The 18721-nt window shown below is 35.5% G+C and overlaps 1 protein-coding gene across 2 annotated transcripts in view; it reads left to right on the plus strand.

Moving 5' to 3' along the window:
* DACH1 (dachshund family transcription factor 1) overlaps positions 1–18721 on the plus strand; it is a 444409-nt gene that overhangs the window by 384438 nt on the left and 41250 nt on the right. For both annotated transcript variants that reach the window (XM_066380790.1, XM_066380791.1), the window contains 2 exons: positions 4989–5140; positions 17283–17430. In XM_066380790.1, coding sequence (XP_066236887.1) covers positions 4989–5140; positions 17283–17430 — 300 coding nt within the window. The remainder of the gene's footprint in view (positions 1–4988; positions 5141–17282; positions 17431–18721) is intronic.

Genomic DNA, 18721 nt, shown 5'->3' on the forward strand with positions numbered 1-18721 from the left:
AACATCAAATTTTAAAATCTCACAGTATCTATGGATTAAGAATCTGGTGCAATTTTACTGGGTGCCTCTAGTTGAGGGCTTGTCCGGAGGTTGCAGTTATGGTGTCTGCTGGGGCTGTAGCTCGTTTAAAGGCTCGACTGAGAAATAAAGAAGTGGGACATAATTACAGTGGGATACTACTAAGACCTCAGAGAAGACAAAATACTGCCATTTGCAACAACATGGATGGATCTTGAGAAAATCGTGCTAAGCAAAAGAAGTCAGATAGGAAAAGTCAAGAACCCCATGATTTCAATTATAAGTAGGATATAAAACTTAGGGCAACAAATGAACAAAAAAGAAAAACCAACAAAACTCATAGATACAGACAACAATATGGTGGTTACTAGAGAAACAGGGTGGTGGGTGAGGAGTGAAGGGTACAGGGGGTCAAATATATGATTGTGGATGGAGATCTGACTTTGCTACACACACTACGCAATATACAGATGATGTATATATTATAGAAATGTACAGTTGAAGCATATGTAATTTTATTAACCAATGTTATCCCAATAAATTTAATGAAGAATAAAAAGTGTAAAGGCTCAGCTGGGCAGGGGGATCTACTTTCAAGCCAACTCACACGGTTTCTTGCAGGCCGATTCCCTTGTCAGGTGTACTGCTACAAGGCTGTCTCACGACATGACAGCTGGCTTTCACCAAGGCAAGAAGTGCAAGGGAAAGAGACATTGGAAACTGCAGAGCTTTTCTGATCGGGTCTCGGAAATGACATCCCATCACACGTGTTATTCTACTTGTTAGGTTTCACTCAGACTAGCGGAAAGATCTAGAGAGAATATGAGTACTAGGAAGGAGCAATCATCAGAGACATTTTCAGGGCTACTACATGCCCAGAGAAAATACCTCCAACTACATGGCAAGTAAATTAAATACTGATTTATTATTTAACTCTTCACACGGAAACATCCTACACATAATAAAAACGGAATGTGGACTCTTGATTAAATAATGGTAGTCTATGTATGTGATTCTTACTAATTTTATACTGTGGAAAAGTATGCCTTAGAATGTGTAAAATATGCAATGAAGGCTTAAGGATTAAAGGAGGAAGATGCTTCAAACGTACACACAGAACAAGAGAGGGAGAGAGATCATTAAAGAACAAATGTGGCAAAATGTAAAAATTGGTGAATTTGGGTTAAAAGATTGAAATAGTTTCCTAAGATTGTTGTAACAAATGACCACAACCTTGGTGGCTTAAAGCAACAGAAATTTATATTCTCACAATTCTGGAAGCTAGGAGTATAAAATTCAAGGTGTCAGCAGGGACAAGTTTACTTGAAGGGGCCATAAAAGAAAATTCATTCTTTACCTCTTCTAGCGACTGGTGGCTGTCAGCATTCTGTGATAGTGGCTACAAATTCTCATCTCCGTCTCTGTCTTTTATTTGCCACATCCTCATCTCTTTGGAACTCTCTGTCTCTCTCAAATGTCCTTCTGACTTTCTCTTTTTTAAAACACTTTTCATTAGCCTGGGATGCTGAGGACCCAGGTTCAAAATTCCGAGGTCACTCTCTTGAGTGTGGGTTCATCTGGCTTGAGCACTGGCTCATCAGTTTGCATGTGGGGTCGCTGGTTGGAGTGTAGGATCATAGACATGACCCCATGATCACTGGCTTGAGCAAGGAGTCACTGGCTTGACTGGAGCCCCCCCCCCCCCCACATCAAGGCACATATTTGAAAGCAATCAATGAACAACTAAGGTGCCACAACTATGAGTTGATGCTTTTCATCTCTTTTCCTACTTGTCTGTTTCTCTTGCTTAAAAAAGAACACTTGTCATTGAATTTCTGTTGGATCCTAAACAAAGATAATATTCTTATCTCAAGATCCTTAACTAGGTTACATCTGTGAAAACCCATTTTACAAATAAGATAACAGTACTAGGTTCCAGGGACTAGACTTGAGCATATATTTTGGCGGTGGGGGTGTCTACCTTTCAATGGGCTACAGGTGTATAAAAGAATTCTTTGCACAATTCTTACAACTTTTCCATCAGTTTAAAATTATTTTGTAGCAAAATATTAAGAACAGAAAACAGATTACATTGTCAAATGCTGTAGTCAAAGATCATAGCATCTGACAGCCAAATTTCTTTTAAAGATAAAACTTTAAAAATATGAACAAATATACAAAATTGGAATAAGGTGTTTTATGAATATGTGCTTCATCGTCATTCACTGTTTGAAGTCAGTGGAGATTATGTGATGTCAAACTTCTCTTCCATGTTTGTCTGGTCTCTCATACTTTTGCTTTAATCTTCTTAGAACATTTAGGATATCAAAGGTCACTTTTATTTTAAAAGGAAGAACCATGTTCTCAATTTTACTCTTTGTAGAAAGACTAAATGAGACTTTCTGTGATGTTAATTGCCACAAGATGACAACTTTTTCTAAGGTAGTAGGGTCTTAAATCTCCCTAAGTATTTTTGTTTTGCTTGTTTGATCTTTGATTAGTTTTCTTTTTAAAAATTTATATTGATCTCAGGAATCACCCTTTAAAATTTTTTTAAGTAGTCATTTTGCCCGAAATTGGATTGTTATCTATGTATTGAGTTAAAGTGACCTTATATAGTATTTTCACTATGTAAAATGATAAATGAATGAACTCAATCAAGTAAGTTTATACCAAATAATAATCTAGCTGAAACCAAGAGAATCAGGATGAGCATTCCATAAAGCAACTGCAGGAAAAAAAAAATCATAAAACTTGCACGTGCATACATGGAAAAATTTGATCTTATTCTGGGAAAGATTGAGTAGTAATAAAATAGAGATGAAAGAAAATATTTTTCTAACTATAATATTTAGTTACTCAACAGTTAGGACTGGTCACTCTAGAAGTGCTTCTTGAAGCTTGTAGATTATGTTTCTTTTTCAGCATTCTATCCCCAGTGTCTAGCATAACATTATTTATGTTATGTAAATATTGGCTATATAAATACAATGTATCATGAGTGATTTAATAAATCAATTCACACAACAAGCAAACATAGTCAAGCTTAATTGTAAGTTTAAATAATCATGGGGGGTGATGGAACTTCTGATTAAATGTGTTTGTATGTGTGAGTGTGTGTGTATACATGCATATGACCCTTTTTTCTTGGATAAACTTTAAGAATTCTGGAGTCACAGATGAAAGCTGAATGCAATCTCAGGTGGTCATCTGGTGCTATGCCTTTCTTCCAGAGACAAGCAATTACTATCCCCATGATCTATTAAGCCACATTTTCTTTAGCATGTGACAGCTAAGGTGATGCTGATCAAAAAATATTGCTCTTCATTCTTAAACAATTTCACATGCACATAGATGTTTAACAAGCGCCTTTTCAGAGATATTATGAGAAAACACTAGCAGCCTTGGTCTGGAGGAGTAATTTATGACAGCAAGGTAAATGGTGTCCAAGATCACCTTGATCACATTAGCCATGCACTGCTGTCTTTAACCCTGTTGACAAGTGGGATAAAAAAAGAAAATAAGGACACAGTGAATCTTACTTTAGCTGCTTACTCCATTTCTTTCTCTACTACCTGCTGCCTCAGATCATCTGTCAGTAAGTCAACAGAGGAGGGACTAGAAAGAGAAACTGCAGAGGAGTGAGCGAGGTTGAGAGGAGTGCAGTTAATAGAAGGCCTGGGCCCATTACTCCCCTTCCCAACCTTTCTTCCCTTTTAGCTCATTAACTAGAAATGTGGAAAGGTGAGGGAGATAAATTTAACTTGTTCTGACATTAGAGACAGAGAGGTGTGGCAACTTCCATAATATTTCTGCCCCAGAGAGACGTAATTGGAAAACATGTTGTGTGGTTAGATGTTGTAATGAAAAATAAAGGAATGACTGAAGAGAACAGTGTAATTAAATTATAAGCATAAATGCAAGTGTGCTGAAGTTTTTAGCCACTTGCAAAATTGAGAGATGCTATCAGGACTGGGCAAATACATTGTTCTGATTAATTTTCCTGGGGTGAAATAAGAAAATATTTATAAAAATGAGAATTCTGCCATGAATAAAATTTTCTCTGTGTTATAATAAAATAAATAAGCCATAGCTTGTATCTATTTCAAATGAGACTAAAAATACTTAAAAAATAAAGAATTGAATAAAAATATTTCCTTGTGAAAATAAAAAGAATCTATAGTTGCTATTACTCTAAGTTGCTTAAAATGAAGAATATTTAATAAACAAGGTAAAGAATTCATCTCAAAAGTGTTTATATTTGGCTTTTTAAATATTGTTTTGGGAGCTGTATTATCCTTTAGAACTCTTTTTCATGTATAAAAAAAGCTAGTTTTTCAATATTAAGGAAAATAATGTTCTAGTTCAAAAGAATTAGACCTTTTGTTTTAATGATATTGGACAATTCAGTTATATCAATAATTTAGAAACATTATATTTGATTCCAGTTTTTCTTTTTAGTTGTGAAGGATTTTATTTGTACATTCTTTTGTAGTTTTCTTAAGGATATATTTGAACAAATCACTGCCATAAAGGAAGGGTTAATTGAGAAAGAAACATACTAATATACAAAGTATTTCTTTTATATGAAGCTCTAGAAAGATTCTATTGTCAACCCAAACAGAACCAACTAAAATGAGATAATTGGGAAGGTGCCCATAAAGTCAGCCTGAATATATTATCACAACTATATATGAGATAATATTTGTTTTAAGAAGATTCTATGGCACTGTAAACTCAGTCTCATTAGAGACTGCATTTAAAAGGCTTATAAAGTTACTCATTAATGTTATCTTGTTGTATCTCCACAGCTTTTTCATTAAAGAAAATTCAGCAGAAAGCATTTTCTCCTGATAGCAGGAACCAATTTGCAATAAATGTTCTGGAAACCACTAGGGAAGCCATTACTGAGGTCTAATAAAAACAGACAAGCGTAACTTGTTCTATATTTTTGTTTCAATCACATACAGATGAGACTCCGCTTTCCACACCAACTGCAAGAGACAGCCTGGACAAACTTTCTCTAACTGGCCATGGACAACCACTGCCTCCAGGTTTTCCATCCCCTTTTCTGTTTCCTGACGGACTGTCCTCCATAGAGACCCTTCTCACCAACATTCAGGTAGGCCTTTTCACGTTCTAGAAAAAAGATATATAAATACCCACTTGTTGATTTTTACCACATTCATACTTTTTCATTTTAATCCAGTTTGACTGAACCACGGTTTTGAACATTTTCTAGCAATTTAAGATTTAAAACACTAAGCAGATTGGTTTAGAAATAACTCATATTTTAATAATAAAAACTTAGGTGAAAATGATCTGGGGCACTTCAATAATTATTTTGCCTAAATGTTCTTATTGCTGACTAATGGGAAGACTGTAAATGTTTAAGTTTGTCTGATTTACTTAATGACGGCACGCTAGTTCTAATAAATATTTAGTTATTTTTAAACTGTTGGCCTTCCAGTGAGGAAATGCTATGTTTAGTCATTTAAATATGTCTAGTAGAAGGGAATAAAAAAACAAAACAAAACAACTCTTCTTTCATAAATAAGTTTGTTTCAGTTAATAGGGTTTCATCAAAGAATAGACTTCAAAAAGCCATACAAAACTTTCCACGGATTTCCTATGTAGTCCTCAGGATGTATATTTTACGTACAGTACATTATGAATTAAAAATACTTTCAGTTAACAATAACATAGAGCATGGAGCCAAAATAATAAGAGTGTGTGGGATAAAAGAAAGCATGATTGCTTGCCCACACATGAAGTGATCATGTGGGCCCCAGATGGAGCTGTCTGCCATGTCCTTCTCCATATTTGGAGGAGCTAGTAGTAAGAATGTGCCTGCAGATACCATGCTTGCAATGCATATTTGCTAATCTTGACTCTCGCTCTCCATCCTTAGTGATATTTTTCTGTACACATTTCCTACCATATTAAACTTTCTCCCAGTAGAAATGTAATTAATTTTATTTACCTCTCCAAGGACATAACAGAAGGCCTTTAATGCAACATATCTTCTCATCTATTAATATGGCATTTTTAATACTAATGTAATTAGAGTCTCCAGAACTGTATTCAACTTTAAAGTTTTATATCTCAGTAATTGAAATAAATCATCAATCTAGCCTAAATTTAATCAAGGCTGAAAAGTTGATTATATTTTAAAGTAAACATAAGAGTTTTTTTTCTAAATTTGACCCATAGTATTATTAATTATCAGTTAGGTTTTTAAAGTTGGTCTCTTTTGTTAAATTAAATATTTTCTAAAAATACCCCTCAACATTTTGTAATTTGCACTGTGAAATATAGGAACAATTCAGTTTTTTTTAATGTATACAACTGTATACAAACCAAAGAAAAGTGTTTACTTAAAATTCTTCATCTAGTTATATGTACCTATGTACCTTCACTAACTAAATCCTCTTTAACCAGGAAAATGATCATTTAATTTTAATTTCAGCAAAGAAGACATTTCTGGGCTTCTTCAATGTAAAAACAGCTTGCTCACCTAAAGAGTAGGTTTACACATGGACTCTTTTTTAGACAGAGAGAGAGGAGTGAAAATAGACAGACTACTGTATACATCCTGACCAGAATCCACTAGGCAACCCTATCTGGGGCTGATGCTTGAATCAACTGAGCTGTTTTCAGGACGTGAGGCAGACACTTGGATCAACACAGCACTGGCTGCCAGAGGGAAAGAAGGAGAGAAAGGGAAAAGGAAGGGGAAGAGAAGCAGACAGATGATTCTCATGTATGCCCTGAATGGGGATCAAACCCGGGATATCTGCACACCAAGCTGATGCTCTACCCACTGAGCCAACCAGCTGGGACTACATGTGCTCTTGTATTGTGTGTGAACACCACATCTCTAAAACAGATACTGCCAATTTGGAAGTATTCACCTATTTCAGAGCAGTATTATCCAGACTAGAAATGTTATCTCAAACTATTTCCGTAAAAAAAAAGGAAACCCCAGTTTTAAAATGTACAGTTAGGTATTATTTTATTGAAAGTATCTATAGATTTAATATACTCTCCTTTCTAATCTCAGCCGGTCTTGAAGACATATTTTAGCAAAAGTTGATAACCAGGTGATAGTCAAGCAAAGTAAGTTATTTCTAGTTTCCAATTATAAGGACTTTGAACTAATGTTAGAACACCTACAATAAGAATACATCATTAAAAATAAATATATCTGACCACTACAGTCTTTTATATATGCATGTATAGGTATAGGTATTATATATTTGCACGTATGTATTTAGTATATATACATGCAGCATGCACATAGGTGCACATAAGGTAAAATAATGATTAAAATGCCTACTGAGTTCCATGAACAGTTTTTATATGTATACACACACATACAAACACTATACATGTGTACATGTACACATATACAAACATACATACATACATACGCACTAGATTTATGGTTAGTAATGTTTTCTCATCATTTTACAGAAGGTCATAGATGCTAGCTCTTTTAATATTGCCACATTTATTGAATTAAAGTAATATCTTTAGAATGGTATAGAATGTCTAAACAGTCATGACCTTGGCTTATTGGGCATACAGTATAAATGTGTTTGCTGTCCAAATTCTAATTTTGGTAATTACATTCTGCCTACCTCAATTTCCTCTGCCATTTCAATTATATGCAGTGTGTTTTCTGCTTTTTATTGCAAGGTGGTAACATTTTTAGTGTGGTAAGTTTAAAATTCCATTTTCTTTTGTAAGTATTTTATCAGGATACCAGTGAAAAGGAATTGAGTTGAAAATCTTTATTTTTTTCAACTTATGCAATTTTATGTCTGAAATTAAAAATTTATAATGCATATTTGCTATTTTAATTAAACCCAAGGCATCAGGTTATATTAAATTTAATGCACATGAAGTATATATATTTTTTAGAATAAATGACCAAAAAATCCTTCAAAGTAATGTTTAAGGAGTAATTGTTCTAATATTCAATATTTTAGTTTTATGATACTCTATAATTTAATTTTCAATTTTAATTATATTTATTGATTTGAGAGAGAGAAAGAGAGAGAGAGAGAGAGAGAGAGAGAGGCAGGAACTTTTATGTGTTTCTGTACGTGCCCTAACCAACGATCAAAACAGTAACCTCTGTGCTTTGAGACAAAGCTCTAATCAAACGAGATATCAGCCAGGGCATAATTCTCAATTTTAAAATTTGTAATGCTCACTATGGATGTCCCTTCCATGATACATTATAAAAATTGAATTTTCATAAATGTTATTTTTTGTGCTTTAAAAAAGGGCCTGTAGAATAATACTGTATTCTTGTATACTGATATTTTTACATACTATAGTATAGAAAAGTACTATATATATATTGAACATCAGATTTTTAACTCTTTCTTGAAACTTAAGTGTTTTAGAAAATAAAATTAATAATAGATAAAGACATACACAATGAAGGATAGTAATTTTACTTTAGTGAAAGATATATTTAGATTTTTCTTTTCAAGTTTTTAAATTTTTTATTTTATATGAAGTTTTATTTTTTTTAAATGTAAGCATTCTTTTATATGGCTTTATTATTTAAACATTGGAGAATGCCCTGTGAGATTTTAGGTGAGGAAACTTAAATTTAGTGTTAATTTACTGGATATGATACCTTCAAACACTGACTACCATTTGAACACAATCAAAGAAGAAATTTACACAGTATTCTTTTTTTTTTTTTTTTTGATTTTTCTGAAGCTGGAAACGGGGAGAGACAGACAGACTCCCGCATGCGCCCGACTGGGATCCACCCGGCACACCCACCAGGGGCAACGCTCTGCCCACCAGGGGACGATGCTCTGCCCCTCCGGGGTGTCACTCTGCCATGACCAGAGCCACTCTAGCACCTGGGCAGAGGCCAAGGAGCCATCCCCAGTGCCCGGGCCATCTTTGCTCCAATGGAGCCTCGGCTGTGGGAGGGGAAGAGAGAGACAGAGAGGAAGGGGGGGGTGGAGAAGCAAATGGGCGCTTCTCCTATGTGCCCTGGCGGGAATCGAACCCGGGTCCCCCACACGCCAGGCCGACGCTCTACCGCTGAGCCAACCGGCCAGGGCTACCCAGTATTCTTAATCTGAGTTTCATGTAATAAATCACAGCTAGGAGCTTTATGTACATAGTTTTGGGAACAAGGAATATACATTGTCTTATTATATGAATTATTTAAAATGACTTATGATGTTAAAATAAGAATAGGTAAATAAGTAAGAAAAAGAAATACAAAGGTAGAGAATATAAAATTTAGTTAAAGATGAGATTTGCATAGAAGGTAAATATCAGAAGGGAATATATGAAAGGAGTTTGGCTTACTATACTTTTTCTATATGGAAGAATCAAACAAAAATGAAAGACCTAAAAAGAATGTTAAGACCATAATAGCCTGACCAGGTGGTGGTGCAGTGGTTAGAGCATCAGACTGGGATGCGGAAGACCCAGGTTCGAGACCCCAAGGTCACCAGCTTGAGCGCGGGCTCATCTGGTTTGAGCAAAGCTCACCAGCTTGGACCCAAGGTCGCTGGCTCAAGCAAGGGGTTACTTGGTCTGTTTAAGGCCCATGGTCAAGGCACATATGAGAAAGCAATCAATGAACAGCTAAGGTGTCACAACAAAAAACTGATGATTGATGCTTCTCATCTCTTTCCATTCCTGTCTGTTCCTATCTATCCCTCTCTCTGACTCCCTCTCTCTCTGTCTCTGTAAAAAAACAACAACAAACAAACAAACAAAACAATAAATGGCTTTCCCAGATTGATTCACTGTGGCTTAATAAACATAACCCAATTGTGGTATTTAAGAAGTATGCTCTACTTCTGTGTTTGAGAAAATGGAAAAGAATTGTTTTGGTACTAAGACTAAAATACCCTGATAGTCTAGTCTTTACATTTTGATATCATGGCCATTAAAGGTATGTTTTGGCCTGACCAGGCAGTGGCACAGTGGATAGAGCATCAGACTGGGATGCAGAGGACCCAAGTTCAAGACCCCGAGGTCGCTGGCTTGAGTGCAGGCTCATCTGGTTTGTGCAAAAAAGCTCACCAGCTTGAGCCCAAGGTCACTGGCTTGATTAAGAGGTTACTCAGTCAGCTGTAGCCCCCCGGACAAGGCACATATGAGAAAGCAATCAATGGACAACTAAGGTGCCGCAACGAAAAACTGATGATTGATGCTTCTCATCTCTCTCTGTTACTGTCTGTCTATCCCTCTATCTGACTCTCTCTCTGTCTCCATAAAAAAATGGGGTGAATATTTTGTACATTTTAAAGAAAATTATATTTCATTTGCATCATTTATACATAACTGAATTATAATAGAATTAGGCAGAAGAATAGGTGAAGACTTTTTAAAAAGATAAAACAACCAAATAGAGCATTGACTTCAAAATATGGTAGGCTGTGATCAGATATTTTGTTCTAGCATCATATCATTGTATCTTTAATCGTAATTATTTATTATATCTTCTCTCTTTTAGTCCCCTGACCAATTTGTAAAAAGATATTACAAAAAATCCCAATAAATAGATCTAATATTCTAAAGAAAGTTGACTATGATGACGGTGTTAAAGAAGGAGTGGCAAGACCTCGATTCTTGTATTCCTTGAGAGAAAAAATTCGAGAGAGAAAATGTAACAATTAAAAGAAGAATTTATTGGCCATGTAGGAAGAAAGTTAAAGGAAAGGGGACTTTGGAGACAGATTCAGGGGGTGAGTCTGGGATGAGCTGCCCACTGCTCCCTAGTTGCAAGTCTTGTAGGGTCCCTTAGAGCTTACGAAAAAGATTGGGGCAAGGGAAAACATATCTGGGGGAAGAAGAAGAGAAGGTGGAAGGGGGAGTGAAAAGCATAGGAATGCTCTCGGAAAAGAGACGGCACGTATGTTAAGGGTAAGACTTTTAGGAGAGGTCCCAAGGGAGAATCTCAATGGAATATTTATCAGCTTCCCAAGTATGTTCTTTTGGGGTCATTTTCTCCGTGGATTGGTTGGAACCAAGGTCAACTTTGACTTCCCTCTGTCTGGTTTTGCTGCTTTTCTGGGCCTGGAGTTGAAACAAAGCTGAGACCTAGATGTTATATCTGGAGGTTAATGCTGAAACACTATTCTCTGACTTTCTGGTCTGTTCCTCCTCTAGAGAGTCTAAAACTACATGACCCGTGAGATGCCAGGAGAGGAAAGGTCGAGGGAGGGTGCCGGTTCCATGACCAGGGATACGATATCAGAAGGTCTAAACCGTAAGACCAGCTAAGCAAGGGTCCCCAAACTACGGCCCGGCGGGCCACATGCCACCCCCTGAGGCCATTTATCTGGCCCCCACCACACTTCCAGAAGGAGCACTTCTTTCATTGGTGGTCAGTGAGAGGAGCATAGTTCCCATTGAAATACTGGTCAGTTTGTTGATTTAAATTTACTTGTTCTTTATTTTAAATATTGTATTTGTTCCCGTTTTGTTTTTTTACTTTAAAATAAGATATGTGCAGTGTGCATAGGGATTTGTTCATAGTTTTTTTTATAGTCCGGCCCTCCAGTGGTCTGAGGGACAGTGAACTGGCCCCCTGTGTAAAAAGTTTGGGGACCCCTGAGCTAAGGGAAGAAATGTCATCCTGAGGTTGAGATCCTTGTTTTCCCAGTTTTGCCCATTGCCAGGCACCTGGGGCTTTCCACCTTGGTGGTCTTCTGTGCCTGCCCTGCAGTCCTTGCTCTGCTTATATTGTCTAAATGCATTCCACAAAGAGAACATTAATCTCTTAAAAATCTGGAATATAGACCATATTTACTATTTTATATCATAAATATTCAACTACAATACTACTTCACTTCTGACATTTGTTGTCATCAAATGTCTCGTAGTTTTTCCCACACTAAGCAATTATGCAACACCAGATGCATGCCCACAATTTAACCCAATTCTGACACTAACTAGCTGAAGAATCAGTCCCACTTGACTGCCCCCAACCCCAATTCAGATGCCAGTTGCAAGTCCAGGCTGTAAACTTGTGCTTCTGACCAACTGGCTATAGAACAGATGTCCCCATGGCCTACTGCTCAGGTTCAGTTAAGTCACTGGAACGACTGATGGAACTCAGGAAAACATTTTACTTGTTAGATTCCCAGTTTATTGTAATAGGGTATAATTCACAGATGGCTGGGTGTAAGTGGTGCATAGAGCAAGGTATACCAGACGGGGCTCAGCCCTGTCTGGACACAGCAGCCACCCATCACCTTAGCACCTTCACTTAGTGAGTAAACCAGAAGTTCTCCCTTTTGAGTTTTTATGGAGGTCTGTTTCATTTTCTAGGCATGATTGTTTAAATCATTCCTCACTGGATATTTTTTTAACCTTTTGCTCCTTTGCCCTCTCTAGAAGTCAGAAGTGTGGGGCTGCAAGTTCCAATTCTCCAACTACAGGGTGAATCCCCCTCAAATCCAGCCTCTCTCCTTATGAGCTTTCCAGAAGTGACCTTCTTAACATAAAGTCAGCCTTAGTTGAAAGGGGCTTATTATGAATAACAAAAGACACTTATTTTACCTTTATTGTTCTTATCACTTAGGAAATTCCACCCATTGTTGGATTTCAGTGCCAGGATTAAGATGAAAATTTATCTATATATCTATATCTATATCTCAATCACATATACTCCACAGTTAGTTTCTATGCTAATTATATATATACAATATTAACTGAATCTTCTTTATAACCCTACACAAAGTATTTTGTTGTTATCCCCATTTATACTTGGAAGTGCTTTTCATGAAGAGTCCATCATTGGTCCACTTTGGAGAACTGCAATCATAGCATTAAACCAAATATACCTGTAGCTTTTGTTACAAGAACTTCTGTGAAAAATGAATCAGTCAACATATTATTTTATCATAATTTTTTTTTTCTACAGAAGTTTCTGATTTAGAGACATTATTCCTTCCCATCCTGGAAAGAAACATAATGTTGTAGTAATATCAGGTTATAGTAATTAAATATATAGAAATATAAAAATATGGTAGATATATAAAAGTAATTAAAAGGATATTAAAAATAATTATTAAAATTAAGTAAAGTTATGCCAATTGGATAGGAATTAATATAGTGGCTTAGTGCCATAACTCTGTAATGTGATAAACAGACTCTGACTTTCAAGCAGAGCCCAGTTAGTATGTGTGTGTGAAGTTATACATAGATAAGAAGTGGCTTGGTGTTATTTACATTAACTTTGCAAATTAATGAAAATAAGAACATCTTAAAAAGTGATTTAATGTAAACATTTCAGTAGATTGACATAAAGGTGGTTCCCTGCAAGGAACTCCCAAAAAGGTAGTTTGAGGTGATAATCCTATAGATTGACACCTGTTAGAAGGCGTTGGCCAGAAAAGGTACTAAAGCTGAGAGGCACCCTGCTACAGTAGTCGCCCAGACTCCAACATTGATGTGGACTGTCTCCACGCCACTCTGAGCTCTGACCAAAGCCAGCCGAGAGGAGCACGCTGACGGGGCCCCCTTAAGCTGTACCCAGGCACGCCAAAAGAATTTGTGAGTAATAAATTGCCTGTGTGATTATTGCAACTAATTTGTGTGTCGGTCGTGTCTTTCCTCCGGTGGCATTTAACAGTAGCATCCTCATAGCCACCTCAAGAATAGTCTCAAAGAGGCTGCCAGCCCTGCTAATAAGCAGGAGTGTCCCACTGCACAGGGAAGTCGAATCAGGGACGCCTGATCGATGTAGAGCTTGGGCTCTACTGGGACACATTAAAAGAAAACAAATAAGGCAAGTTTGACCGAGGCTTAGCGAATTGTCTGATCCTTCTGGGCCTTGTTTTTCTCATCTTGAAGGTGTTTTGGCCCTGGTCAGATAGCTCAGTTGGTCAGAGCATTGTTCTGAAGCTCAGAGGTCGCTGGTTTGATCCCTGGTCAGGGCACATAAAGGAACAGATCAATGTTCCTGTCTCTCTCTTGCTCTATGCTTGGCTCTCTCTAAAATCAATAAAAAGAGACCCTTAAAATATGTTTTGGTTAAAATAAATGAGTGCTGAAAACCTCTTCAACTAGGATATTTCTTCTCATTAGAAGTAACGTATAATATTGAGCACAAATATTGCTACATGAGTTTCAGTGACACTCAATGCACCTTATTACCATCTAATTCTGAAATAAACTCATGTAAAATACAAATGTCACCAAGTTAACTTTTCCTCTGTGATCTAACTAACATATTTAGAAATGTTTCTTTCATATTATATTATTTTAGGTACTCTTATACAATCAGAGATTTGTACTTTCTAGGCTATAATAGTAATATATAATTGAAATATTGCTAGATCAATTACAGTGCCCTTTTTACAAAGAAATATATAGCAACTCATTCTCTTAAAAATTATGAAAATAATTTAATATACAAGATAGATCATTTTATAAAACAAAGGTTATGACAACCATTATGCCTCACTTATGGAAAAGAAATGCGAGGCAAAACAACTCTTGTCTCATAACCACTGTGTCATAGAATAAGCTTACAATGCCTTTCTTTAGAAGTGTCATTGTCCAACTTCAAGATCACAAGAACTAACCTCCCTTGGAGAAAAAAAAAAATGTTTTGAACCTCGTGTCTTTTACTGTAAGTTACATTGTCATCACAGAATTTTGCTCCATTTTGCATGTTCATGTGAGACTCAGCACTTTGCATGACCTATAGCAGCACATGATCTACCTGGAAAATTTACAGAAGTTACACAGATTTGGACTACTATTACCATTGATAGTTAAAAATGGTGTCCTGATGACTTGTAGATGTTATGAGCACTGCTTGCTATAGCTTTTCCCAGACCCCTGCTGCACTGAAATTTAATCGGTTTTCTGTATTTTTGCAGCAGAACTGTCACGAGCAATAACATATTTTTGAATATGCATCAGTTTGGCTCTAGTGCAGACTTTTGTTCACACTGGACTCCTGCTGATGTGCACTGATTTCAAGTCTAAAAATGAAACTTAATTTTATACAGCTTGTAAGTAGTCCCTAGAGGATATTGGATCCTAAAAGCTAATATTTTTCAGACATAATCAGCAGGAATAGGTAATGTATTACCATTAGCTACATTAGCAGCAACTGTAACAAAAGAAAACAGTAAACAGAAATGCTTTTAGCAACTTCATACTTTACAAGAAATATTAATATAAAATAACACAAATTAAGGTTGCAGTTTAATGTTATTCAACATGTTTATTCATAATGATTGTTTTGTATTTAAAGAACACCAAAATATTGTGTTTTGTCAGCCAAGGACAATAATAGTTTAATAGTAATTTATTTTAAACAGCTACTGATAATACAACCAATCAACACATTAAGTGGTGCCAACATTGGCATCTTGCTAAATAATCTCTAGACATTGCACAGAGAGTACATCTTTCAAAGATAAGTCAACAAGAGCAATCAGAGCAGAAAATTAGAATTTGGTATTTTAGAATTAAAATACAGCTAAACTAAAGTTTTAATTGGGGTGATCTTAAAGGGCACTTGATGTAATGATCTCTTTCATTTGTTACTAATTGTTTGTTCCTGATAAAGAAAAAAACATACAGGAATGTTGCTGAATTGAGTGAAGATGGCAGTTTCCTTAGCAGCTACGTGTTTTGTTAAAAAACAAAAGAGTAGAGAGGGGCAAACTGTCGTGCAGAAATCTTTCAGCTTGTTTCATATCATAATAATTAATCTAGGGAATTCAGGGTCAGGTAAAACAAATGTGAAATCATTTATATGTGCTTGAAAGGAGAGAAGAAATGGCTTATGAAAATGCTACATTGGTAGGTTGAACTGAGGGAACATCTGTTTTGCACTAATAAGTCACGGTGGTGTTGTGGTTTCTGATTCTCCTTGCTATTCTGTCCCCTGCAAAGGGGACATCATAGAGTAGATCTATGAATGGTACCAACTTCCATTTTATATATAATTTCAATTGAAAATGTCAGCCTCTGATGTTCATGCACCTAGACAAAATATCTTCTGCTTCTGAATAGTTTCTTGTATTCCTGAGTAGCTAAAAATAGAAATTTTAGATTTTCACTTTAATAATAATAATAATAGTAATACTGATAGTTTTCTAAAGCATTCTAGGAGTGAGCACATACAGAATACTTTGCACATGATTTACATATTCTCATAATCTCATTTTCAAAAATTTCAGAATGTTATTAAATTTAAAAAAATAACATACAATAAGTCAAATTATATATATAAAGATTCCATAATCAGTTGAATAAATAAACACTGCTTTCACCATGTTCCTGTGAATTACTGCCCTGTCAAATAGTCCCATAGAGTTCTTTATCATAACCATTTTGAATGACTTTTCAAAAATAATGCTCTATTAAACCACTAAGTTTTAGATCCTTTACATATATTATATATCTTAAGAAAAATATACTAATATTATAATTTTTATTTATCAAATGTTTCAAATATATGATATGTTTTAGACACTCTATGGGCCTTAGGGACATAGCACCAAATGATAGAAAATGTCCCTGCCTCAGAGAGCTTACAATTTTAGTACAGGATACAAATACATGACAAAGTTACATAATAATAAATGCTATGAAGATTTAAGAAGGGAGTAATAAGGTGTGTTTGGAGGGCTACTTCAGATAGGATGGTAAGAGAAGGCCTTTCTTAAGTGGTGGTTAAGCAAAGGTGAAATAATATGAAGGCAAGAGCGATAAATAATTGGGAGGAAAAGCATTCAGGAAAGGAACAGAAAGAGCACAATCCCTGGTGCAGAAACAAATTGGTGCCTTGAGAAACATAAAGAAGCCCACTCTATCTAGGATAATTTCAGAGGGGAATGGTAGTGAATGAGCTCCCAGAGATAGGTGAGTACGGCCAGGAACACTTTGGGTTACATAAACCATGTCAGGTAATTACTTGTGGAAGAGTTTCTAATTTTTAACTCAATTCTTATTTTTTAGAATTGCTTATTGGTTGCCCTCACTTAGCTTTAGATTTAGATATTCTAATTAGAAGCAACTGAAGCTGACGGCCAAAAATGTTGTCTTCCTAAAATGTTTTCATTAAATTCAGAAATTTGGTACTTTAATTAGATTACTTGTCCTGGTGAGTACCGAGTGAATGCAGAAGAACGAAAGAATTTGATAAGTGAGTTCTTCTCTTTTAAAATACTTTTCAGCAATGAATGAAATGTGCTTTGTACCAAAATATTACAATTCTGAATACCTTCTTTGTACAGGGGCTCTTGAAAGTTGCCATAGATAATGCAAGAGCTCAAGAAAAACAAGTCCAACTGGAAAAAACAGAGCTGAAGATGGATTTTTTAAGGGAACGAGAACTGAGGGAAACCCTTGAAAAGCAGTTGGCAATGGAACAAAAGAATAGAGGTATTTTTTGAAACTTCCAAATAAACTTAACACTTTACATAAAATATTTGAAATAGCAATACTCTCTACTTGGTGATTTACTCTAAGACTATACTTTTAATTTTCACTTGTAGCTTAAGTTCAAAGCAGAATTTGAATCCTGGGTTCATTGTATTATTTAATTTCCAGTGTATACTGTTTCCCTTCTGATCATGCCTCAAGATACTGAAATATATTCATTATATCATAAATCAAATAATGTTTATTGTTTATAAGTTTAGCAAATTCCATGAAAAAAAAAAACACTTAATATGCAATCACAATTGCCTTTGGAAAATCTTGGTTCAAGTCATAAAGCAAAAATAGAAAGTATTGATTATTCAAGTAAAATAAATTTAGTAAAATATCAAATAAAATTGAGGAATGATGATTCTTTGAACAAAAGACCAAAGTGAATGTTTGTGTAATAATCTTTCTGAAAACTTCCCCTTTGCCTCAACTATAAGATTCTCCTATGTATTCTAGAAGGACAGCTTTTTTCTCTTATTTAATAAGTATCCATAATAAATACAGCACATATTCTCCTTTATATGTTTGACATAAATATTTAAAAATCATTCTTTCTGTTTTGCTTTTAAAACTGGCAGGATTTAGTGAGATTTTTCATTAGTTACTCTGAAGCAACTGCTAGTGGGTCCCTGGGATGAGGTTGATTAGAGAAATTGTCACCCCAGTAGTACAGTTGTACAATAAAGTTCTAAATAATGTGACTTCACATAGAGTTATGTACTAAAATAATCAAAATAAGGTAAATATTGATAATGGGTTCTGCTCTAAGAACATAATGAAATTTTGTCAGAGTTCATTATATGGAACCATGGTCCATACACTAGCCATGTCTTGATTTTTTTCTTAACTTCTAGAAAAGTCTTTCTATTACAAGACTGAAAGTAGATCCTTGAATTCTTATGGTAAGCTTTTAGTTACTAGCTGGACCTTCAGAGCTTTATTGGTTCAGACATGTTGGAGGATTGGCACTCTGTTTTACTTTTTTAACCACTAGAGGGCAAACCATTTCTCAGATCACACCATGAAGCTCCCATTTAATTAATTGTGAACACTAAATTAAAGGTAATAATTGTCAATAATTACCTATTATGAATGTATCTATTGAGGCAATGCATTATCCTGAAGAGAGAGCATGGCAACCCCATTTGGTTCAATCACAGAGGAAGGAAGCAGTGAGCAGTCAGTGGAAAAGTGATGGGTATTGAGCTCCTAGTGCCAAGGGAGTGTACAATCCAATAAAGAG

The sequence above is a fragment of the Saccopteryx leptura genome, chromosome 4 (genome assembly GCF_036850995.1).
Source record: "Saccopteryx leptura isolate mSacLep1 chromosome 4, mSacLep1_pri_phased_curated, whole genome shotgun sequence".
Taxonomy (NCBI): Eukaryota; Metazoa; Chordata; class Mammalia; order Chiroptera; family Emballonuridae; genus Saccopteryx; species Saccopteryx leptura.